General features: G+C 37.1%; 1 protein-coding gene across 5 annotated transcripts in view; it reads left to right on the top strand.

Moving 5' to 3' along the window:
- The window catches only part of PDE4D (phosphodiesterase 4D), a gene marked incomplete at its 5' end in the record, with an annotated part of 1122552 nt that extends 1098288 nt beyond the window's left edge, over positions 1 to 24264 (top strand). For all 5 annotated transcript variants that reach the window (XM_082650735.1, XM_082650738.1, XM_082650736.1 and 2 more), the window contains 9 exons: positions 7099 to 7192; positions 8563 to 8735; positions 9290 to 9388; positions 10237 to 10401; positions 11657 to 11756; positions 16307 to 16461; positions 17827 to 17949; positions 18444 to 18626; positions 19345 to 24264. In XM_082650735.1, coding sequence (XP_082506861.1) covers positions 7099 to 7192; positions 8563 to 8735; positions 9290 to 9388; positions 10237 to 10401; positions 11657 to 11756; positions 16307 to 16461; positions 17827 to 17949; positions 18444 to 18626; positions 19345 to 19758 — 1506 coding nt within the window. In that variant the 3' untranslated portion in view covers positions 19759 to 24264. The remainder of the gene's footprint in view (positions 1 to 7098; positions 7193 to 8562; positions 8736 to 9289; positions 9389 to 10236; positions 10402 to 11656; positions 11757 to 16306; positions 16462 to 17826; positions 17950 to 18443; positions 18627 to 19344) is intronic.
- Positions 24265 to 25159: the final 895 nt, after the last annotated feature.

The raw sequence follows: 25159 nt of genomic DNA, 5'->3' as shown, positions 1-25159 counted from the left end.
AGCCCTGGAGCTCAGGGAGAGAAAGATGCAGACCCTTAGATCTTTAGATGTTTCTTTATCACATGAATTGTCTTTATTCAGAATAGTGGTTGAATTCTGTTGCATTCTGGAGTTTTACAAATGGAATGCATTCAATGGGAAACCAACTGGATGGGATCTAATGCGAGGCTTTCGTATGTGTACTTAATTACCAAAAATCTTTAAAAACCTACATACTCTGTGCTTGTGGAGATTGTTAAAGTATCAAGGTTTTGAAGATACACATATTTTAGAATTTATTGTCTCTCTATATAATCAATCAAAAATGCCTGAAGCAAACTATTTACTGTCAGTATCTTGGGGCTACATAAAGGTAAGATTTATTTAGGCTTTGTAAACTCCTGATTACTCTGAGTACATAACTAATAATTTTAATAAATTACAATGGAGTTAAGCTTTCTAAGCAATCTTTTATTTTTTCCTTAGATATAAACTACAGAAGAAATGTGGGTTTTTAGTGGTCAAGATAAGGAGAAATTGTAGAACTTTTATTAGTTATAATTTGCATGTTAAAATAGCTTTTTAATGTTCAGCGTTTCTTCTGTTTTGTCATGTGGTATAAATTTGAGTTATTCTTTTAAGTATCAAGGTAATTAAATTCATTGGAAATAAATCCTTGGGCTAAATTATAACTGGTACATGGGCTCTAATTAGTATGTAGCACTTAAAGTTTATAAAAAATTAATTTGTAGCTCTTTCTAAAAATCTGTACTGCTTTTACCTGATGAAGAGTATGTTTTTTTTCACCTTTGGATATAAAGCTCTAGATGACATTAAAGTTGACATCACTTGACGTTTCAGGTGATATCTTATTAAAATGAACACTTGATCCTCTATTTGTAAAACTGGAAGATGTAAATTTATATGATACTGCTATTTTTGTTAATCTCAAAAAATGAATTAGTACACTACATTTAATAAGATTGTGTTCCTGCTTGGCAAGCTTCTTACACATGCCCTGTGGTAATGCTAACCTGGTGATCCTAGCTGTTTAATAGAAACCTGAAGTAGAAAAACCTTTTTCAGTCCTAAAGGAGGCATCACTTCAGAAATTAGAATTTATTCCGGAATATTTGAACAAATCACAATACACATTTTTAAAGAATCCTTTTCCATTACTTTAAGGACGCTCAGATTGTAATACTTTGCATTTTCTTTGTTTCTTTTTAAAGGAGAATTTCCTCTTTCCTGTGAGATTTACTCGCATTCTAAGCAAACTTATTTCAGTTTTTGTTGTCTGAATACTCATGATTTTCCACCTCCCTTTAAATCTAGATGGTCCAGATTTTCGTAATTTTCATTATTTGAATTTTGCTAGCCATTTCTTAGTTTAAAATGTTTTTTAAATATAGAAAAATGTGGAGAATAATAAAGAAGCCCCCTCCCTCCAGTCTCCCTAGAAGTCATTTCTTAGCTTTTAGACAGTTCATATTTGATAGCTTTTTAAAGGGCTTCACGTTTGTGTTATAATTATGAATAATACCTTCAGGGATCTAAACACAGAATTTTAGTGCTTTTTGAGCAAATGTTTGCTGGAAAGCTTTATGCTTTTAATACCATATTGCTAAAAACACTTAGGAAGGACCAATATAAATGCATTTAGTCTTATTATGTATTTTGAAAGATTTATTTTTATATAGCTAATACAGTATTTATTTTAGCTTTTAATGCTGATATCCACCAAAGTTGTAGTGTATCACAGTGCAGCATATTCAAATGATTTTTAGCAGAATGTTGTGGGGAAAAATAAACATTTACTTAATATTTAAACTTTACCACTTTCTTAATTATATAGTAGAGGATATATAATGTACCCAGTAGCACATTGGCATGAGGGGGAAGTACAGGGATTAAATTTAAGAATACTTTAATTTTGTTTTATTATTTAATTTTGTTTCATGCACAGTCTTAAATATAGAACATAAATTGGAAAACTGGAGTTTAAAAAGCAATATACAGTATTCAATTCAACTGCACTTCCACTTTCTTTTATGCTTTAAATTTGCTGCATACAGACATTCTGATGCATAATGAGAACAAAGGATTTGAAAGCATTCACTTAGAGATCTTCCTCTGTTTTTCTTTGTTGCAACAATAATTCTACATATTATTTCAGACTATTTAGAGACCAGAAACAATCAGAATAACTCATCAGCCAAAAATATTTAGAGTCATTTTTAAAGATATCTAAATGCTCAATTAAATTGCTCTGCATTTTGCAACCAGTTCTTTTGAAAAGCAGTTCTGTATTTTGTCACTTATTGACAACCCATAACAGTGTTCCTGAAAAAGTACATTTTATTACCTTTTCTAATCATTTTCCCCCTCATGGCAATTATATATCATTATCTTAATAAATGGTATGTAGTTATCTTAAAATGAGAGAAATTCCACTTACGTTTTAAAATGATTGTTGAATGGTTAAGTTTATTGTTCTTTAGCACGTCCTGCTGTGCACTCCAAGACCAAACTGTAAGAGCAACTACCAGTTGAGAAAACTCTGATGGTAATTTTTGTGGTTATTAATTTAGCTTCCCTGGACTGTATGTTTTATATCAATAGCACAAAAAGGAAGCCATATTAATTCCTCTTAGAAAGTGCCCTTGCATTATAACTTAATTGACTCTCTGGAAATTGTCTTTAGGAAATCTCCCATACTCTTGGGAAAAAGAGGACTGCTTAAAATATTGTGTCATCTAATTATGTTGAAAGGAAATGTTTTCTTCCTTGGAGCACCTCACAAGTGGGAGGGAGATAAGTGTGCCATGAAGGGTTTCTCCACCCATGCTTTTGAGTTTGGAACAAAGGCAGAAGGGTAGTCTGGGAATATATGTTTATGAATCAGAAATAATCCGTAGAATATAATCTGTCATTTATCAGTCTGTACAGTAGAATCCTTCCACTGGCGTTTTTTTTGCCTCAGTTATCTGTACCAACTGGCTATTTTGATGAGTTGTGTAATCAAACTGACAGGAAAAGACACCTCGTTCTTCATATTCTGACAGATAAATCCAATAATTTGTGTGGCATATCTGCAGATACCAAGCAGTTTTTCTGCTTGGGCGTATGGCATCATATTCCTCCTACCAGGTTGCTTACAAGTTAGAAGGTGTCTCTATAGAAAAACTGGGCTCCTATCTAACTTTTCCAGGGGCACCAACTCCCCCACACCCCACGGAGGTTGCATCGTTTTTTAGTTACATTGAGAGAAATTCACGGAGGGCAGGTGGACAGTGGTTCCTGTATAGCACACTGTAGAAATGCTAGGAGTGGCTGATAGCCTTACCTATTCCCCCAGCTTTTAAGAAAGGACTTTGTCGTGACCAGGCAGTTCTTAATAGCAACTTTTATCTCATAGCACAGACAATTCAGGTCAAAGAAATATTTCATTAAATATATGTTTAAGATATTTAGCAGACTCTCTTGAATATATATTTGCCCAAAGAGTAGATTTTTTCCAAGAGTAAAATTTCATTCATTAAACAGGATTTACTTACCTTTGTGCCTTATGTGTGGTATTATTGTTATATTTTTGAAGCATGGTGACCATTTCTTATATGAATAATACCCTAATTATTTTTTGGAATTGGTAAGGGAGCTAGATATTTAGATATATATTTTGTGTGAGCATAAGTGTAGTTAGATCTTCCATCCATTTGCCCTGCAATGATAAAAATCAGCTATCACTATAAAAGGGCCCAGGAAACTGGGAGATAGAAAGAACTCAATGTTGAGCACCCACTGTGTGCCAGTGCGAGTTAAATAATCTAATACATCCCTGGTTGATAGCCTATAATTTACTTAAGAAAACATAACTTTATAAAAAGATCAGCAGAAAATTTTTTGAACACTATTGGAAATGTCTTCATGAACATTCTTGGAAGGTTCCAAATTTTATGTTTCCCCCAGCGGATCATAATATATAATGCTCAGTGAAAATAAGCAGTAACCCATGTTTCGTACACTACGTGATGCCAGTTTTAAAAATATATATACATCCTTGTGACTTATTTATTTTATAACTGGTTGTTTGTACCTCTTAATCCCCTTCTCTTATTTTGCCTATCCCTTACCCTGCCCCCCACTCTGGCAACCACTAGTTTTTCTGTATTTGCGAGTCTGTTTCTGTTTTGTTATATTTGATCATTTGTTTTGTTTTTTAGCTTCCACATATAAGTGAAAACATACAGTATTTGTCTTTCTCTGACTTCTTTCATTTAGCATAGCACTCTTCAGGTCCATCCATTTGTCACAAATGGCAAGATTCCATTCTTTTTTATGGTTGAGTAATATTCCACCGGGTATGTGTGTCTATATATATATATAGAGAGAGAGAGAGACACACACACACATATATATGAGATATATATATATATATCATAAGATGTAATGTACAGCACAGAGAATATAAACAATAAAATTACAATAACTTTGTATGGTACAGAATCTATAAAATGTTTAGTCACTCTGTTGTGTACCTGAAACTCATATGATATTTTTAAGTCAACTGTACTTCAACAAATATATATATACAAATGAAAAAAAAGGCATAGAAGGAAATATAGCTATTTATATATGGTTATTAGCAGTGGGACAGTGGGGTTGTACATGAGTTCTAATTTTTTCTATATAGCTTTCTAGATTTTTTATATCCCATATGCATTTTATAACCAGAGCAAGTTATAAAAAAAAATACACAAAGAAAGTGAACTTTGTGTTCCTGAGTTTGAGAATAACCTCTCTCAACCTGTAAGTTAAACAACCAGAGGCATTTCTATTGGTTGTAGCCAGTTCTTCTGTTTTGACTGCAAGAGAATGCTAATATGCATTTATTGTATTCAAAAGTCTGTTGAGGGCTTCCCTGGTGGCACAGTAGTTGAGAGTCCGCCTGCCGATGCAGGGGACACGGGTTTGTGCCCTGGTCCAGGAAGATCCCACATGCCGCGGAGCGGCTGGGCCCGTGAGCCATGGCCGTTGAGCCTGCGCGTCCGGAGCCTGTGCTCCGCAACGGGAGAGACCACAACAGTGAGAGGCCCGCGTACCGCTTAAAAAAAAAAAAAAAGTCTGTTGAAATTTTTTTTTGATCTCTCTCAGTAATTTACAGTGATAAATTCTTATATCTAATCTAGGTGGTCAGTAAGATTAACTCCGGAAGCTATTTGCCAAATTATCTTGAATTAGAACACCTTGGTATGAATTATGCAGAGAATCAAGATTTTTTTAAAAATTCTAATAAAGTAATTAAATACTGAGTTAGAATTACATTTTAGACATTACTAAATAATGAACTCACTACTCTCTTTTTCCAGACTTAAATGAGGATTTATGGGGAAATTCAGAATTTTAAAGGCTACTAAATATTAGAGTAATATGTGACTTTTTTGGATTAAGTATCTAATAGTTACTGTATGTTAGTGTATGTTAAGAGAAATATTAAGGTATATTAAAAGGTCTATTTGGGTTATTTTGGAAGTCAAAGGAAGATACATTAAGAAGCAGTTGAAGTAGTTGAGAAAACCATAATTCAAAAAGAGTCATGTACCACAATGTTCATTGCAGCTCTATTTACAACAGCCAGGACATGGAAGCAACCTAAGTGTCCATCGACAGAGGAATGGATAAAGAAGATGTGGTATATATATACAATGAAGTATTACTCAGCCATACAAAGAAATGAAATTGAGTTATTTGTAGTGAGGTGGATGGACCTAGGGTCTGTCATACGGAGTGAAGTAAGTCAGAAAGAGAAAAACAAATACCATATTCTAACACATATATATGGAATCTAAAAAAAAAAAAAATGGTTTTGAAGAACGTAGGGGCAGGACAGGAATAAAGACACAGATGTACAGACGTAGAGAATGGACTTGAGGACATGGGAATGGGGAAGGGTAAGCTGAGACAAAGTGAGAGAGTGGCATGGAGAGATATACACTACCAAATATAAAATAGGTAGCTAGTGGGAAGCAGCCGCGTAGCACAGGGAGATCAGCTCCGTGCTTTGTGACCACCTAGAGGGGTGGGATAGGGTGGATGGGAGGGAGATGCAAGAGAGAGGGGATATGGGGATATATGTATATGTATAGCTGATTCACTTTGTTATGAAGCAGAAACTAACACACCATTGTAAAGCAATTATACTCCAATAAAGATGTTAAAAAAAAAAAAAGCAGTTGATGGATGGAAAAGCATAACATCATGGAGAATTCTGGATTTTGATAATGCCATGTAGTGGTGGTAGATAAATTCCAGGTGGTAGACAAATTTCTTTGGATAAAATAGGCACCGGAGCACCAGTAAAATAAATTGTGAAGCAGTGAAGTTTCAATTGAACAGGTCAATTTTCAATTGTTTTTATGGGACTTAGGAAGATTGGTAAATTCTGTGAATGTTTGAGAACCAATAAATCCCTACTTAGAAAAAACTTTACAAAGCAAATATCATATAGTATCTATTCAAATATTTTCTCCATAGTTCTGGGAGAGTATTCAAATAAATCTATTCAGTTTTGCTTTGGGGCAAAAGACTACATTTTAACCTCTGACCAGTATACTTACTCATTTCTGCTAATGACAAATTAATTGATGAAAACATACCATGTTTTATTGTGTGGCAACCCTTTTGTATGTTTATAAATTAGTTTTTTCTCTTCTCTAAATACTAATAATGCATATTATTTTTTATGCCTTTTTTCCCCTTAATTAATGTCATCCTTGAGTGTCTCAATCTGTGCTGTCCAATATGGTAGCCGCTAGCTACATGTAACTATTGAAGTTTAAGTTAATTAAAATGAAATAAAATCCAGAGTTCAGCTCCTCATTTGCACTAGCCACATTTCAATTGCTTGATAGCCACATATGGCTAGTGGCTCCTGTAACGGATAGCAGAGATTATAGAATTTTTTCATCATTGTAGGAAGTTCTATTGGATGGGACTGATCTAAAGAGTCGGGACAGGTTAAAAATTCTTTGGCATATTTTCTGTATCTTAACATATGCTTATGTTATTTCACTTCAACTTTCCTCTTCTGTTATTTCATTTTATCTTTCTGTTTTTCAGTTTAAAAGGATGCTTAATCGAGAGCTCACCCATCTCTCTGAAATGAGTCGGTCTGGAAATCAAGTGTCAGAGTATATATCAAACACATTCTTAGGTGAGAATAACAATTTAAATGCAATTTTTTAAAGTTTTTTGCATTGTTTGTTTTTGGAAGCAGACTGGGGTGCAAACTTATTTTGGAAATAAGAGTTAGGAATTCCATTTGTTTTCATTCATCATATTAATAATTTGAGCCTCTAAGCTTTAGAACCTAAGGTGACAAAGGATGTGTTTTATCTTTTTGTTTTATTCAGGACTTCAGGGATTCTCTGAATTAAAGTTGTATATTGTCCGTTTTTCCAAAGTACTCAACGGTAAAATGTATCTTATAGAGAGATCTATTCATGCATTCAACAAATTCTTGTTAAATGCCAGTCATTGCTGGACACTAGGTATTTAATGATCAATTAGAAATGGTCCCTAAACTCAGTGAGTTGATAGTCTAATGGGCACCATGCCTGATAGACTGGAGAGACAGATAAATATAACACAAGAGCTAAAAAAATGCTTGCTGATAATAGCTGACAGTATGGTGTACTGGGACACCACTACCCCACCCTCCATCCACAGAAAGAAAATGCAGTAAAGGAAAACCAATAACTTGAACACATCCTTGATCTGAATTTACTTTCAAAACAAAACTGTCGTAATAGCTAATTAGCACATTCACTAAACAGGCATTTATTGAACACACAGTCTGTGCAAGGACAAGTTAAAGGAGCTCACTGTCTTGAAATAGTGAATGAGTGTACTGAGACATCTGATGTCTTATTTGAAAACAACAAATTAGCTTTTGTGAATCTGATATTTAGTTACCAGATAATATTGGAGGTACTCTGTGCTCCCCATAAAACCTTATTGCATGATTCCCCCATCTCACTATCGTATAGAAAATGTAAACTAGCAGTAGCAATCTAAGTCCTTCACATACGCTGTGTATGCTCCCACAGAATGACCCATTTCAGTAAGCTGTTAGGTTCACACAGTGCTGTTTTTATATTCGTGCACGAAGTTTCTTCCATTTCAAAGTAGGTATTGAAACTGGAGTTCTTAATTGGCAAGAGCAGTGTTCTCACCACTAAGTGAATTTTAAATAGGAATGAAATCGATGAGCAGTGGAAATAACCAGTGTCTTTTGCCTTTTCCAAGTTTGCTATCGTAAGTTTTTCAAAAGACGTAATCACTGAATACATTTGATGTTAATTATTTTGCAGTGGAATTTATTTGCTTAATTTTGTGTTTGAGAGTTTCAAATTAAGTCCACATCGAATTATAAATACTCAACTTCTTTAAAAGGAGTTTTACTTGGAAATATTTCCTAGAATATATACTGATCAATTAAAATCCGCCATTATGCATGTTATAATAAAAAAAAACCCAGGTAGAATTAATAGTAAATGAAGAATTTTTTTTTTAATTTTTAAGATAAGCAACATGAAGTGGAAATTCCTTCTCCAACTCAGAAGGAAAAGGAGAAAAAGAAAAGGCCAATGTCTCAGATCAGTGGGGTCAAGAAATTGATGCACAGCTCCAGTTTGACTAATTCAAGCATCCCAAGGTTTGGGGTCAAAACTGAACAAGAAGACATCCTTGCCAAGGTAAGACGATTTCAAGTATCCTGATCAGAAATATGCAGTGAACTTTGATACCTTCTCTTTTAAATCAATGGAAAAGTTTATTAATTTGTGGGAGGTTTTTTGGAAGATGGGAAAGCGCTTTATAAAGCTCTTTCTAAATCACTTGGGTTTTATTAATATGTGGGTTTAGACAGGCAGTTTGGTGTTCTTTATTTTTGCATCTATATTTGATTCTTTGACCTTAAACAATTAAAAAGTCTTTTAGGAGAATAATTAAAGTTTTTGAGAGTAGGTTTTAACTATTGGAGAAATACTTTGAGATCAATATTTCAAGTATGTAAATATGTTTTATTGTCAGAGACATAAGGTTACGCAACACCATTCAGTTCCTAGTTCGCTTAAGCGGATTTGCCTGAAGTTTGCCTGTACTTACATGGTGCATCATTACATTTAAAATGAATTGTTTTTTAATTTAATGATCTTTTCATTGAAGTCAGTAATTTTTAAATGATTGTGTTCATTGTTTCCTGTTCTACTTCTGCAATCAGATTTGTTCTATCTTTCGTTAACCCCAGGAACTAGAAGATGTGAACAAATGGGGTCTTCACGTTTTCAGAATAGCAGAGTTGTCTGGGAACCGGCCTTTGACTGTTATCATGCACACCATTTTTCAGGTAATGCAGTTAAGTTCTATCACCTCTCTTTTATTTTGTGTCATAACGTCCAGTCTGTGAATTGTGCATGCATTTTATCTTCTTCACTACTTACCCCCTTTGACTTATTTTGATAACTTTTTTCAACATAAGGATACAGAAAGGTTATCATATGGGTAAAACACAAATCAATTGTGTTATTTTTTCCATTGAAGAAAAAGATGTGATGTGGGCAAATTAAAGCAATTCATTAAAATAATAGTTTAAAAATCATCCACGTGATCCTGACTTGCATAGAGAATGGAGTGCTAACTTTACAAATTGAATAAGCCCTTTGCTGACTAATCTTAGTATGTAATTTCTTCAGTCACTGTCTTGTGGACTGCTCTCTTCTTCACATCGGTTTCTCATTCTTGTCAAGTTTTTTCCCCAGTTCAGTGTTAGGATTTATATGAGAAGTTGCAGCTATAGACACCCTGGGACTTGGAAGGGCAGCTCCAACCCTCGAGAGGATATTGTGTCTCACTTGTTTTGACCCAGTATCCTTGTCATTGGTGTTGTACTGAAGCTGCCTTCAGGATCCCGGGACACAGATACTTTGATAGTTGGCAGCTCATTCCTGACACCATATAACTTGAGAAAAGCATTGCTGGGCTCCAGAAGGACAAGTCGACTCTGGTTTTGCCCCTGAAGTCCCTGGATCATTCCCAAGGGTTTTCATTGTCTTCACTAGACATTGAGAGAGTGCTACTCCCATTTCTGGGTTATCCATAGGCGACACTGGGGGTGATATTTTGTTGTTGTTAACATACTGTATGGAAAATCTTTTCTATAAGGACAAAATGTTAAGAGAATTTCTTCTCCCGCAGGAACGGGATTTATTAAAAACATTTAAAATTCCAGTGGACACTTTAATTACATACCTAATGACCCTGGAAGATCATTACCACGCTGATGTGGCCTACCACAATAATATTCACGCTGCAGACGTCGTCCAGTCAACACACGTGCTGTTATCTACACCTGCTTTGGAGGTAAACCTGGTTTCTAAACCTTTGAAAACACTAACTTGCCACTCATAATGGTTTCTTCAACTTTTATACTGAAGGGTGCACAGGGCAAACAATAATCGACTTCACTAGAAATATTATTGAGTTATGGGAGCGAAATGTCATTGTGGTAAATAAACAGTTGAGTCTTTGATGAATTTTGTCTGTGATAATTAATCAAAGATTTAGGGGGCTTCCCTGGTGGCGCAGTGGTTGAGAGTCCGCCTGCCGATGCAGGGGACACGGGTTCGTGCCCCCGTCCAGGAAGATCCCACATGCCGCGGAGCGGCTGGGCCCGTGAGCCATGGCCACTGAGCCTGCGCGTCCGGACCGTGTGCTCCGCAACGGGAGAGGCCACAGCAGTGAGAGGCCCACATACCGCAAAAAAAAAAAAAAAAAAAAAAAAAGATTTAGGGATTCCTGTGTTTTATGATACTGCTTCTTTGAAATGATCTAGTGGACATTCCACAAAGCAAATCTGGCTTCCTCAGTTTTCAGTTAGTGTGGGGTTTTTTGGGAATTTAGCCTGAGGATTTTTTCATTTATAGTTCAAAGATGATTATTTTATAAAATATCAATACTAGCAATGCATTGGTATTTTTCATAGAACTTATTAGAAGGAAACACATCTTTAATGTTACCAGATCCTATGAAGTTGTTCCATTAAATGTTTAGTAAAGCAATTTCATTTCCTTCATTGTTTGGGAGAGTGATTCTCTTTGCTAATATATTTTATAGTTCAGATTGTTTCATTATAAAACTGTTAATATGTCATCGTTTGAGTGAGGAGTTCTCAGCTGGGGGTGATTTTCCCTTTTACTCGTACTCCTCCCTTCCCCCAGGGACATTTGGCAATATGTGGAGACATTTTTAGCTGTCACAACTCGGGGGTACATGCTACTGGCATCTCATGGGTAGAGGCCAGGGATCCTACTAAAAATCCTGTAATTCACAGGATGGCCTCCCATAACGAACAATTATCCGGCCCCGAATGTCAGTTTTGCTGAGATTGAGAGTCCCTGTTTAGAATGGAAGAAAAGAAAATAATTGCTCATGTCATTAATTTTATGCACATTTTCAGAATATCCTTAAACATCATCTTAAATACTTTTAAAGTAAGCTATTATTTTCTATAAAAAATTTGTAGATGCTCATTTTTTAATATTTTAAAAAATATAACCATTGGAAAAGGTTTGATCATGAGTTATAATAAAATCAGATATTGTCTGGATTTTTTCAGGCTGTGTTTACAGATTTAGAGATTCTTGCAGCAATTTTTGCCAGTGCAATACATGATGTAGATCATCCTGGTGTGTCCAATCAGTTTCTGATCAATACAAGTAAGTAAAGCATACTTATTTTTGCAGAAAAAATTTTCCTTTGTACATTTTAGAATGACTGAGAGTCTTTATAGAATGACTGAGAGTCTTTATGTTTCCAGAGCCATAATGTTCTCTTGAGATGTGCAGATAGGCGTTTCAGTGATAGCATATGTTAATGTAGTCTAGCTCTAAAAATTATATTCATATCCCATGAGGCATATGATGTTTGAAAAACATGCATTCCAGTACTTCTCTAGAAATAATGTATTACCATATTAGTAGACAAGGGTAATCAAAAGTGAAAGTTTGCCGAAAGATGTAGATAGTTAGATTGCTCCTAAAGTTTCAAATAAAAGAAGTTATCAGAATAAATGTTAAATTTGTCATTTTCTGTAGGTTGTCATTTAATCCTCTCCAGAGGCTGTAACTCCTCTTTCCCTCTCCACCACCATGCCCTGCCCTGTTCTTTCCTTTTTATTTTATTTTTTTATTAGAAATATCTTCTTTATTTTATTTTTTTTAAACTATTATTTTTTTTTTTAATTTCTCGGCACAGCATGCAGGATCTTAGTTCCCTGACCAGGGATTGAACCCCTGCCCCCTACCAGTGGAAGCGTGGCGTCTTAACCACTGGACCGCCAGGGAAGTCCTTGTTCTTTCCTTTTTAAATCTCCTGCTGAGGGCAGTAGGAACTTCTCTTTTGACTATCTCTTTTTATTTAATATTTTTTTAACCATTAATTTTTTCTCACTGGTGACATTTCATAAAATAAGTCATCACTGAATTTGGAAATATAAAGAGCAGTAGACTCTTCAGTGTGCGACTCCTCTGACACAGCTGCATGGAAAACCTCTGTAGGGAATGTTAGTGGTGCTTGAGCTAGGCTTTTGCAAAGAGGTTAAGCTTTACAGAAATTCTGTTCTTTCTGTACTTGAAGTTAACTGGTAAATAATTTACGTGTACCATTCATTATTAAATTCCCTCACACCATGGTAGATTAACATTATAAAGTCAGTTTTATATGTGAAAAAATAAAGTTCAAAATTGTTAATGTTCTTCATATCTGTTAAGGGTTTGCCTTTCCTCTTTGCCGTGAGTTGTGGATAATAGTCTCCTCGTGCCCCACAGCAATCTAGCTCCAGTAGCATCTGTGCCTTCACCGTTCATTCACAACACAGCCAGATTTAAAGAGAGAATTTAAGTATAGCCTTGTTTTGAGAGCTTTAACTCAGATCTTTTGGATTATTTACCTATTTGTATATTTTTAATAGCCTCTGGACTGCCCTGTAACAAAATGCACTTTAGTAACTCACTCATGTATAGGAGGATTGAAAGTCATGGATTTCCAAAAATGTGTGGATAGTCAGTACATTTTAGAAGTCTGGTTTATGAACTTATTTATCTAGGATTAGACAGGATAACATTTCATGTTTCAGCCACCTTATGAGAACCTATAATGGGGTACTTTCAGGAGTCACCAAAACATTACTATATATTGACACATAAATATTAATATACATTAGAGGCAGCTACATGAGTTTACATTGTATCATTGGTTAGGGTCGACTGTGTCCTTTCTGTAAAGAACAGGAAGTTCATATAGTAAAAGGTACACTGCCAATTTTTTATTATCCTGGCTTGATTCATTTTTTTGATTCTTATGTATGTCTTGATATGTTCTTAATTTTATAGATTTTTAACAAATACATATAAATTTTGTTTTAATTTTTGCTATTAAGAAAGGTGTGCATTTTTTCTTTAAATTAATAATACCAAAATCAGACCTATGTGTTTTCTTTGCATCCTATTATATATAATATTGTATGTTCCCATATTATAACATTAGAATTAAGAATAGAGAACAAATTAAAACAACTGATAATAAAGTCACTGTCTTCCAAGTACTCTGATAAATTTTTCAAGAAAAATGAGGACCAACTCTATTATTCTTTCTTGTGGACCCTCTAAGGGCAAGTGGGCTTAGGCTGGCATCAGAGTACCCATGGAGTCTGCAGTTTAAACTAGCAAGGCCTCAGTTCACAGATGAATCTGATGCCCTTTGAAGTTTGAGAGCCACTGAGAATAGATGATGGAGACATGTAGGGGGTAATTATGCATACAGGACAGTGGCCAAGGGTGTCTGTTTATTAAGGTCATTTTGCTGATGATCTGCCTGAGGTGGAAGGGTAACTGACCATGTTTCCGGAAGCATTTTGTTATTCAGTGATGTTGTGCAGAGCTCCTTTTCTGTGGGGCCTCAGCAACACAGGGTAGTCAACAGCTTTGGGTTGCTGATGTTTCCTTGACGGTGGGGTGTGATGAGGCTGTGTTATATCTGAAAGAGTGAATGAGCATCATCACCTGGTAGATGAAAGTTATCCCAGGGTTGATCAGAACCCCAGGGCATTATGAGAATTACTGCCTTAGTTAGCTGTTAACGAGGGATCAAGCCAGCCATCATTTTATTTCAGGACTCAGAAGAGGCTTAGTAGCCAGTAACACAAGTAAGTTTTAGCTTCACAGCATACTCTAAGGGAGTCCCTCTAATAACTTGCAAACTTGTAAGAAATAGCCTTATGAAATACCCTATCAGAATTATGTGATTATTTTTAGCTTACAGTAAACCCTTTTTTATAGACGTTAAATTTGTGCTTTCTCTTTCTTTTGGGGATTGTTTGAGCATCAGTGGCTCAGGCTAGCACACTCTCGGCTCTTAGCCTGGAGCTGGCGCTGCCAACCTGTCCAAAGCCAAAGGCTGAATCTGTGTTTCTCGTAATAAAGACTTGGAATCATCAGATCAGACTTCCTGTAGATGGGAGGTCACCTGTCCTATTTTAAGGGAGGCTGCATGGCTCGCCGTGGTGGAGGGGCACTGGGGCTCACCTGGCTGATTCCTAGGCCAGAGACACCTCTGCTTCTTAGTTGTGGTGACAGTTTTCATTAATCATTCTGCTTGTATTAGTTTTAGGCACCAAATGATTTGCTGTTAATGACACGTACACTCCTTGTAAACATGCTGCAGGTTTTGAGTCAGTTAAGCTTTTATATATGATGTAGGGGAATGGGGGACTCTGAATAGGATGTAAAGAAGTGGAAATTCCAGGTGAGAAGCTGCATAAGTCTTTTTCAAGGACAATACTATGTAAATAAATCCATAAAATGTAAATAGCATCATGAAATATTGAATAGAACACGTTAGGGGAGATTTATCTTAAAAAAAGCATTTCACATAACAGCATTATTTTCTGAAACAGTGAAGCAGCATCAAAACATATATAGCAGTAAATTTTACTTGGAAAACGAATACTTTCTGTTTATAGCAAAGATGCCTGGGTTTGGGGGGAAAAGATCTCCTCACACATTTGAACACAGTAGTCGTGTTCAAAGCATATGACTTTTGAGATTCAAGAGCAGAGGCGTTTCACTGTATGAAGGTGGAGCTGGACCTAGCGACAGTACACACACTTTATTTCACTGATCTCATTTTAAAATAAGCTTTCCACAGCTATATTTGTAGCTTATAAATAGAATGTTATTTTTCTGTATAAACCTAAAATCATAGGATTTCAGTCAAAATATTCTTGAACCCCTCTCGTCCTCCCTAGCTTCTTTAAAATAGTCATTGAATAGTATTGGGTATTTCTTTATTAGAAAAGAATATATATTTTCCACACATGAGTCAGAAGAAAGATCAAATACATATGCTTTTCGTCTTTACAGTGACTTAAGTGGCAACAGGATGAAGCACCAGTCAGGTTTTTTTGATGACTACCTTATAGGTCTGAGTCTGCTATTATAGGAACTAGGAAAGAGGCAGGATTTGTCACTACCTAAAATAGGTCCAGGACAATTGTGGGGGAATGGCAGAATCTTCACTCTGGAGAAATGTAGGCAGCTAAACACCCGTCTCTGTGTGAAGCCCTGAACATGCAGCTGGGACGGGCAGTATACATGTGTATAGTGACTGCCAAGATACTTGGAAAAGGAAATGGAAAAATGAATAAAGCTTTGCCTTTCAAAGCTATACTATGAACCAAATAAGCACAAGCATGAACAAATCTGATATCGTTCATGTGTTCCAAGCTGTTCTTGTTCCTTCTCAGAGCACGAATAATCCTGAGTCACGTGATCTTTACATTACATACAGTGTTGGGTAGGTGGTCCGCAGTTGTCAGGAATAAACATTCTATGCTCTGGACATGTTGTAAATGTTAGGGATAATGTCTTCTTCTGCTGAGCTTACGGAGCTGCCTCTGGCAGATCCGGAGAGGAGGTTCAAGGTAATCTGGCCTAACTCTTCTTTCCCTTTATAGCGGAGGAAGCTGAAGCCACAGGGTGAACTGACTTGCCGTGTGCCGAGAGCATTAGAATACACTCCCAAGATTCCAGGGATCTTTCTGTGGCTACATTAACTAGCAGACTTTCTCCTAGGTGTTGTCATGTAATGGGAATGCGAGCAGAGACGTTTAGGGGAAATTGCTTCCTAAACCCAAAATATCTCAGAATATGAAGAATAAGATAAACTTAGCATAAATGGCTTTGCTAACCTTCTCTCTCTTTCTTTCAAGACTCTGAGCTTGCCTTGATGTACAATGATTCTTCTGTCCTGGAGAACCATCATTTGGCCGTGGGCTTTAAGTTGCTTCAGGAAGAAAACTGCGACATTTTCCAGAATTTGACCAAAAAGCAAAGACAGTCATTAAGGAAGATGGTCATTGATATTGTAAGTAACTGATAAAAGCAAAAAGAGAACTGTGATGCATGGTATTTTTAAAAAGAAAAAAGAGTGAGATGACTATCAGGGAAAGCATCATGTATATTTCAAGGTAATGCTGCCTTTTTTGTCCCAGAGGCTGGCCCTGCTGCTGGCAATGATGCTCTACTGCTAACAGTCTGGGGCTAAGAATAATGACAGCTTACCCTCATTCTAGGTTTATTTTCTGAACTCCTCCTGTCTGGTGGCAGACAGAGATGGCTAACAAAAGCACAGGGAGCTGGCTAAAAAAATGGATTTTTTCCATTCAAAAACTGGAAAAAAAATCTCTTTCAGCACAAGTGCCATGTAGAAACATGCATGACATTAGTCTTTTCTCTATGCATGTTTTTCACAGTGATTATGAGACACACGAATATCTCTGGTTGTCAAAAACTTAATCTGTTAAGCTTTGTACATACAAAGAAAGGCAGGTATTATCTGGTTTGGATAAGCAGAAAATTGACCAGAATATTGTTTCTGAAGTACTCTGTAAGCAACCTTGACTCACTCCATCGTAGTCCAGTAACCACTTTCTAGCACAAGGGATAGAAAAACTTCAAAGCGTGCAATGGGGCTTCCCTGGTGGCGCAGTGGTTGAGAGTCCGCCTGCCGATGCAGGGGACACGGGTTTGTGCCCCGGCCCAGGGAAGATCCCACATGCCGCGGAGTGGCTGGGCCTGTGAGCCATGGCCGCTGAGCCTGCGTGTCCGGAGGCCACAACAGTGAGAGGCCCGCGTACCGCAAAAGCAAACAAACAAACAAACAAACAAAACGTACGATGATGTCTTATCTATGGAAATATCCCTTTCTATCACTATGAAAGTGGCTGCCAGTGCCTACTGTTTCTGTATATTGCACACATGTATCTGGGCTTCCAGGGAAAGTGATAGCAAAGGGGAGAAGACTCTGCCCCAAGAAGCAGTAAAGGATTCCCACACACAGCTATTAGACAACAGAGTGGTTCTCCATTTCTTCTCACGTTCTCCATGATATTTTTATGTGCATGGGACTTCCCTGGCGGTCCAGTGGTTAAGACTTCGTGCTTCCACTACAGGACACACGGGTTCGATCCCTGGTCAGGGAACTAAGATCCCACATGCCAAGAGGTGTGGCTAAAAAAAAGAAAAGAAAAGAAATATCTCTACTGTATAGCACGGAGAACTCTACTCTCAATGCTCCGTAATGACCTGTATGGGAAAAGAATCTAAAAAATAAAGAGTGGATATATGTATTGTATAACTGATTTACTTTGCTGTACGTGTGAAACTAACACAACATTGTAAATCAACTATACTGCAATAAAAATTTTTTAAAAATACTCTGTCTTTTAAGGTACTTGCAACAGACATGTCAAAGCACATGAATCTGCTGGCTGATTTGAAAACTATGGTTGAAACTAAGAAAGTGACAAGTTCTGGAGTTCTTCTTCTTGATAATTATTCTGATAGGATTCAGGTAAAGCATTCGAATTTGCTGTGTCTGAGTGTGTGTGTGTGTGTGTGTGTGTGTGTACACGTGTCTGTGTGTCTAGCTTAGATAAGATTTATGTCTCCTTTTCTCCAACTTATAATTTTAGTAGCTGTAAGCAGGATTTTTATCCAAATTCTTAATCTTGAGAATTAACCAGATAAAATCCTGTTGGCCTTTTCAAGTGGAAATGCGTTAAAAAAAAAAAAAAAAGTAACATCCTACAAAACCAACCACTTAAGCAGCTCTGAATTTAATCAACCATGCACGTGAACAGTTTCTCTCATGATACTTAGATGCAGTAGAAGTGGCCTAATTTGGGACTATTAATACAGGTGTGAACTTCACACAGACACACCATGGTCGAGCTGTCTGGCACGACTCTTATACTACATGTATTTTTAAGTGTCACCGTCATCTGATGTGAATTTCTAGTAAAAATGGAGCAGCTGCTAAATAGAGAAGGCATTGATCTGTTTTAGGTCCTTCAGAACATGGTGCATTGTGCCGACCTGAGCAACCCAACCAAGCCTCTGCAGCTATACCGCCAGTGGACGGACCGCATCATGGAGGAGTTCTTCCGCCAAGGGGACCGAGAGAGGGAGCGGGGCATGGAGATAAGCCCCATGTGTGACAAGCACAATGCCTCTGTGGAAAAATCACAGGTGATGCCTTAAGCACAAAGCTTTCAGAGAGAACACAACTACACGGAACGTTTGGTTACGCCGTATGCATGTCACACAGTATTTTATTGGGTTTTCTTAATTACTTTCTTTTGTCAAGCTCAATGTCCACCTTAGTGTTTGCAAGCCAAAAAATTCTTCGATTCTTAGAATTTATATTCATATAGTCATATATACGTTCATAGGACAGTATATTCATTCATCGTGACTATATGTATAGAGTATATTCGTATGTGTAGAATTATTTCAGCTATCTCAGTTCGTAAGTGAATAAAGTTATATGAATCCATATAGAGTACGTGGCATTATTTCAGCTCTGTGGATTTACCTACGCATGGGCTATTCTAAAATAAAGTCTCAGCCTCAAGCCAGGTCCTGCCATGTAAAACAACTGGAGGTTTTCTTACATCACAGACTCTTGGACTCAGAGTTCGAGAAGCTAGTTTTTACCAGCTAGTAATGACATTTTTTTATTGGTCTGCTACCTAAAATAATGCCTGTTTTACCAGACTAAGGTTAGTAGTCTTCAGCTCAGTGTTATACTTGCAGAGCATATTATATTTTATATATTTTTCTGTAAATTCTATATATCATATATAAAAATTTAATTCAACATATCGATTAGTTACATTTGAGGAGACTCGTTAACCTCTTCCTTTGTTTCTTAGTCCCAATCGGCTTTGTTGTTTTTTTTAATCAGGTGGGCTTCATAGACTACATTGTTCATCCTCTCTGGGAGACGTGGGCAGACCTGGTCCATCCTGACGCCCAGGACATTTTGGACACTTTGGAGGACAATCGTGAGTGGTACCAGAGCACGATTCCTCAGAGCCCCTCCCCGGCACCGGATGACCAGGAGGAGGGCCGGCAGGGTCAAACCGAGAAGTTCCAGTTTGAACTGACTTTAGAGGAGGACGGTGAGTCAGACACCGAAAAGGACAGTGGGAGTCAAGTGGAAGAAGACACTAGCTGCAGTGACTCCAAGACGCTCTGCACTCAAGACTCGGAGTCCACCGAAATCCCCCTGGACGAGCAGGCGGAAGAGGAAGCCGTGGGAGAGGAGGAGAGCCAGCCCGAGGCCTGTGCCATCGGCGATCACTCGCCCGACACATAACAGGGCAGAGACTTCCATGCCTTTTGTTTGTGTTTTTTGTTTTTTTAAGTAGAAACATTGTTTCCAAAGTGCATGTCACATGCCACAACTACGGTCACACCTCACTGTCATCTGCCAGGACGTTTGCGGAACAAAACTGACCTTGACGACTCAGTCTAGCGCTCAGGAATATCGTCACCAGTTTTTTCACCTCCATGTCATCAGAACGAGAGGGACATCTCCACGAACGGCAGTGTCCGAAGACTGCAGCTCGGTCGAGCTGAAGAAGCAGAGAAAATCAACTCCAAAGTGTTTTCTAGGGAGTGTGGCTCATCAGGCAGCCCAAAAGTTGAGATGATTTGGGGGTTCTTTTCCTTTTTATTTGTTTGCAATATTTTCAGCAGAAAGAAGGCATTACATGGACGGAGTGAAGCGACAGATGGGTCAGGAACAGGACACATTGTGAAGCTGTTACCAGGAAGAAGATGAGCCACAGAAATTGCATAATTTTCTAATTTCAAGTCTTCCTGATACCTGACTGAATAGTGTGGTTCAGTGAGCTGCACTGACCTCTACATTTTGTATGATATGTAAAACAGATTTTTTGTAGAGCTTACTTTTATTATTAAATGTATTGAGGTATTATATTTAAAAAACTACGTTCAGAACTTCATCTGCCACTGGTTATTTTTTTTCTAAGGAGTAACTTGCAAGTTTTCAGTACAAATCTGTGCTACACTGGATAAACCTAATTTACAAATTTTACTTGCACCTTAGACTTCATAGCAGTTAACTGATTTGTAGTGACCCATTGTTTTATATACCAATGACTTCCATATTTTAAAAACAAAAATTGACTTTATGTTGCAGGAAACCCTTTTTGTAGGTCTTCGTTTACTGGCTTTTCGTTTCACTCCTTTCAGACATGCAGAGTTGCTCCCCACTTACATTTCTCTTCACCGTGTGCAAAGTGAATACTTGTTCCATAATACTTTGATGTGCATCCTGTCTAATGTGTCTCAAGCCTCACGGACACTCAGTCATCAGTTGGTGTTGTCTGAAGCAAGTGAGAGATATAGAAATACCCAGTAGCTAAAATGGTCAGTCCTTTTTAGATATTTTCCTACTTAGCGTCTTCTGAGAACATTTTGCTGTGGCGATAGACCCTCATTTCACAAGTGCATGTCTCTGTAATAACCCACACATTTCATGCTCGTTTTTGTTTTCACAGTCATAGTAAGAACTTTTCCCCCTTGTGCTGCTTCATTACCAGTGTGTGTTTGAACCTCTGTCCACGTTCACTGCGTGGGGTCTTATCAGATATATCACCACCATGCTGACTGATGCAAAGAACAGGTAGTCAAGTTAGAGTTAGCGTTCTTTTCTGCCATGAGGTCATATATAATGACTAGCTTTTACTTTTGATTTACAAAGAAACGTTAACAGCTAGCTAGGTAATTTTTTAACAATATTAGCAGAATATATTAATGAAGACCAGTACAATGAATGCTCTTTTGTTTCTCTGATTTCACCATGGGATTAAGAACTGTATGAGGAATATTCCTGAGAAGTGATTTTAAGTGTAGCAATGACTCTTCCTTAAAGGACAGCCATGTAACATGTAGCACTTGATTTATCAGTTATCATTGATCCATAAGTATGTCTTGTGGAGAAGAACTTCTTTAAATACACTGACAGAAAGAAGTTGATGATGCCCCTGGCACCAGAGATTTGGCAATATAATGCCGTTTTAAAATACTGGGCTGGGTAAGAAGATTCCGCATAAGTCAGACATTAGAGATCGCTGTTGGCTAAATTTAGCATCAAGAAATGTATTACAATTTTAGAGATTGATTCCCAGTATTTACGTTCAGTTGGCATCTTGGGGCATTTTTTTAGTTTGGACTTCCTTCCCACTTCAGCTCTTAATAAAGTGTTTACCGTCTCTGTGAAGAGTTTGGAGCCCGAATAATCATTTTTTAGAGCGACATCCAAGAACCCAAGTAGAGGCTAAAGGATTATCAGACCAAACGGAAAATAAATAAAACACTACATAAAATTGTAACCCTGAAAAACATTTATATTGGGGATGTCAAAAGAAGCCATCTGGGGACTAATCACTAAGTCAGCAGCCAGGGAAATGACCCAAGCTGAACATACTAGTTTAATCCCCTGAGATCCACTGACGCTTAGAAATTTGGATAGAAAAATTATGTAGCTCTGATCTTTCACACAGAGCACAGGATAGGAATTGACCAATTAATTATCAGATTTCCACCCTCCTTCCCCTGTAAAAACCAGACTTTCAAAGAAAGTCTTATTTTGGCAAGTGGTTTCACAAGAATATTTGGAAACTTGTTTCCATTTTAATTTTATTTGTCCCTGATGGAGGTTTAGAGGAAAAGGCAAAGAATCTAGTGTTTATTCCTTTCTCCAAAATATTCTCATTCCCTCCCCTCCCTAATGCTTGGTATTTCCCCCACAGAGTGCCTAGAATCTTAATAATGAAAAAAAAAAAAAAAACCAGCAATATGTCACAAACAAATCCAGACCTGAAAAGATTTATAACTGCACTAAAAAAGAGAGGCTTTTTTTTTTCAATTTGTTGGGTTTTAATGGTCACATGTTGTAAAGATATCCACTGATGGACAATCAAATTGTAGAAGAGACATAATATCCAAAAGATAGGGACTAGTGCACTATACAATATACTTCTCCTCTCCCTTCCCTTTCGCCAAAGTGTGCTTCAGAATTATACACCGCTTTAAAAAGAATATCCTTTTACAAGTGACTTTACGTTTCCTAAAATGCCATAAGAAAATGCAATATCTGGGTACTGTACGGGGGAGAAAATGTCCAAGTTTGCATAAAACCAGTACATTTCAGCTTGCAAGTTACTAAACACAATAATGCTGTTTTAATTTTCTTTAACGTCACTTAAAATTCACAAGAAAATAATGTAGATAGAACAAATTGCAGACAAGGAAAAAAAACTTGAATGAAGTGGATTTTACAGAAAGCTTTATGATACTCTTTGAATGCATTATTTATTTTTTGTGCCATGCATTTTTTTCTCACCAAATGACCTTACCGGTAATACAGTCTTGTTTGTCTGTTTACAACCATGTATTTATTGTAATGTACATACTGTAATGTTAATTGTAAATTATCAGTTCTTATTAAAACATCATCCCGCAATGGGATGGTGTTGATATATTTGGAAACTCTTGGTGAGAGAATGAATGGTGTGTATACATACTCCTTGTACATTTTCTTTTCTTCTATAAAATAGTCTTGTCACCTTAGAGCTTGTTTATGGAAGATTCAAGAAAACTATAAAATACATAAAGGTATATAAAATTAAGAAAACATAGCTGCAGGTCTTTGGTCCCAGGGCTGTGCCTTAACTTTAATCAATATTTTCTTCTGTTTTGCTGCATTTGAAAGTTAGGTAGTGGTGGGGCTAGGGCTGGGCATTTCACATCTGAGCTTTGATCTGTTGGATTTCTGGCAACAGCTGGATTTTACAGAAACACAGACAACCTCTGGAGCATTCTGAGACCCTTTTGAGAGACAAGCCCTTAGGTACTTTTTGCCATGAAGCAGCATGGCATATATGATGGTGATTTTTCCCTATCAGATACTAACTGAGCTACGTTAGTTAGTTACATTTGATTTTTTATTTTCAAACACTACTGGGAAGATATATTCTTGTCCAGTGATTGTAAAAAGTCTTTTTTGGCTTCTAGAGCACATGGGCAAACGAATTTGATTTGAAATTAGAGCCGTAGGTCACGTGTGTTAGTAATTTATTCCCTGGCTTCCTGTCATGTTAAGGAAATATATAATATGAAAAAGGTCATGTTTTTAACCCTTCAACTAAGATGAACCAAATTTCCTTACGTATTACTTACGTAAATTTACTTACGTATTACTTACGTAAATTTACTTACGTAAATCCATGTATTTAAACACAAAGTTTTATATGATGCCAATTCACACGGCATAATGGATTCACCATTCTCTAGAATCTGTTTCAGCAAAACTTGCATTGCTTTAGAATTTTTAAATTCAACCTTGCACAGCTCCTAAAAGCTATGAAAAATTCCCAGTGGCCCAGCCCTCAGGATGTGTGACTTAGTGGAAGGAGAGATTCTTTTTCTAGAAAAAATGAGCCTCCTTTTATTTTCTTTCTTTCTTTCTTTCTTTCTTTCTTTCTTTCTTTTTTTTTTTTTTGACACAAACTGTAGATTTTAGCAGCCCTGGCCCAAAGGAATTTGATTACTTTTGTTTTAAACAGTACAACGGGGACACTATAATTACAAAAAAACATCCTTACTGATTTTAGTTGTTTTTAATTTGATTTCTTTGGATATGTTTTCGGAGTGGTAAATTGTGTGTGAGCATTACAAATGATGATTCTTTTAGTGGTTTCATAGCCTCTCTTACAGCCCATGGGGATAGTACTGTACATCAATACCTTCATATGAAATTTTTATATGCAATGGAAATAAAAGCATGGGTTGATTCTGCCTATTTGTGACTCGATCTTTTACAAATAAAAGGTTATTCATTTTAACTTGTAGTTCAGTCAGCACAGGTTCCCGAGGGCCATGGAGATTGTTAAGGTGGAATAGAGGAGGATAGTGACGTCATACATTACTATGGATAGTCACAGTCCAAGGAAACCAAATTATGTAGATTAATCTTGCTACAGAAAAAAAATGCCAAAATTATGTAAATGGCCTACAACATTAAGCACAGTGTTTTGTAAACAGCCTTGGGAAGGGGACTTCTCTAATTGAGTATTCTGGCATCCTGAAAGTTATTCAGATACTCCACAGTTATTTGTTGGGTCCCTACTCTGCAGACTACAAGGTTGTGAGGATTCAGCAGGGAACGAGACATCATTTCTGCTTTTGTGAGCTTACGGTCTAGAAGAGACAAAGGTATTCAACCATCCCATACACAGCATTGTCAGTGTCCTCAGTACAGCAAAGAAGCTCAGGTGCTGCAACTGAGCAGGAACCTGACCTTGGTCTCTTCTGGAGGGCCAGAGAAGGCTTTCTTCAGGAAGCGATTTGGGGCTGAGCTCTGAAGGATCGTGAGAGATAACTTGGCAAAAAGCAAGAGCTGACACAAAGAAGAGGAGGATCCAGACAGAGAAAACATTTGCAAAAGTCCTGAGGTGCAGATGAGCTCCAGACCTCTGGAGAAATGGAAGGAAAACACTCCTGTTCCATCACTCTTTAATCCCTCACCCTGCTTTCTTTCCTCTATAACACATCGCAAATTGACATATGCATCTGTTTATTGTCCGTCTCTCCCACCAGAACATAGCTTCATGAGAGTAGAGTCTTTGCTCACCGGTGTATCCCTCACACCTAAAACGTTGCCTGGTACACAGTAGGTGTTTAATATT

The sequence above is a fragment of the Grampus griseus genome (genome assembly GCF_964374135.1).
Source record: "Grampus griseus genome assembly, chromosome: 3".
NCBI classification, from domain to species: Eukaryota; Metazoa; Chordata; class Mammalia; order Artiodactyla; family Delphinidae; genus Grampus; species Grampus griseus.
This window is presented reverse-complemented; position numbering and strand designations above follow the sequence as displayed.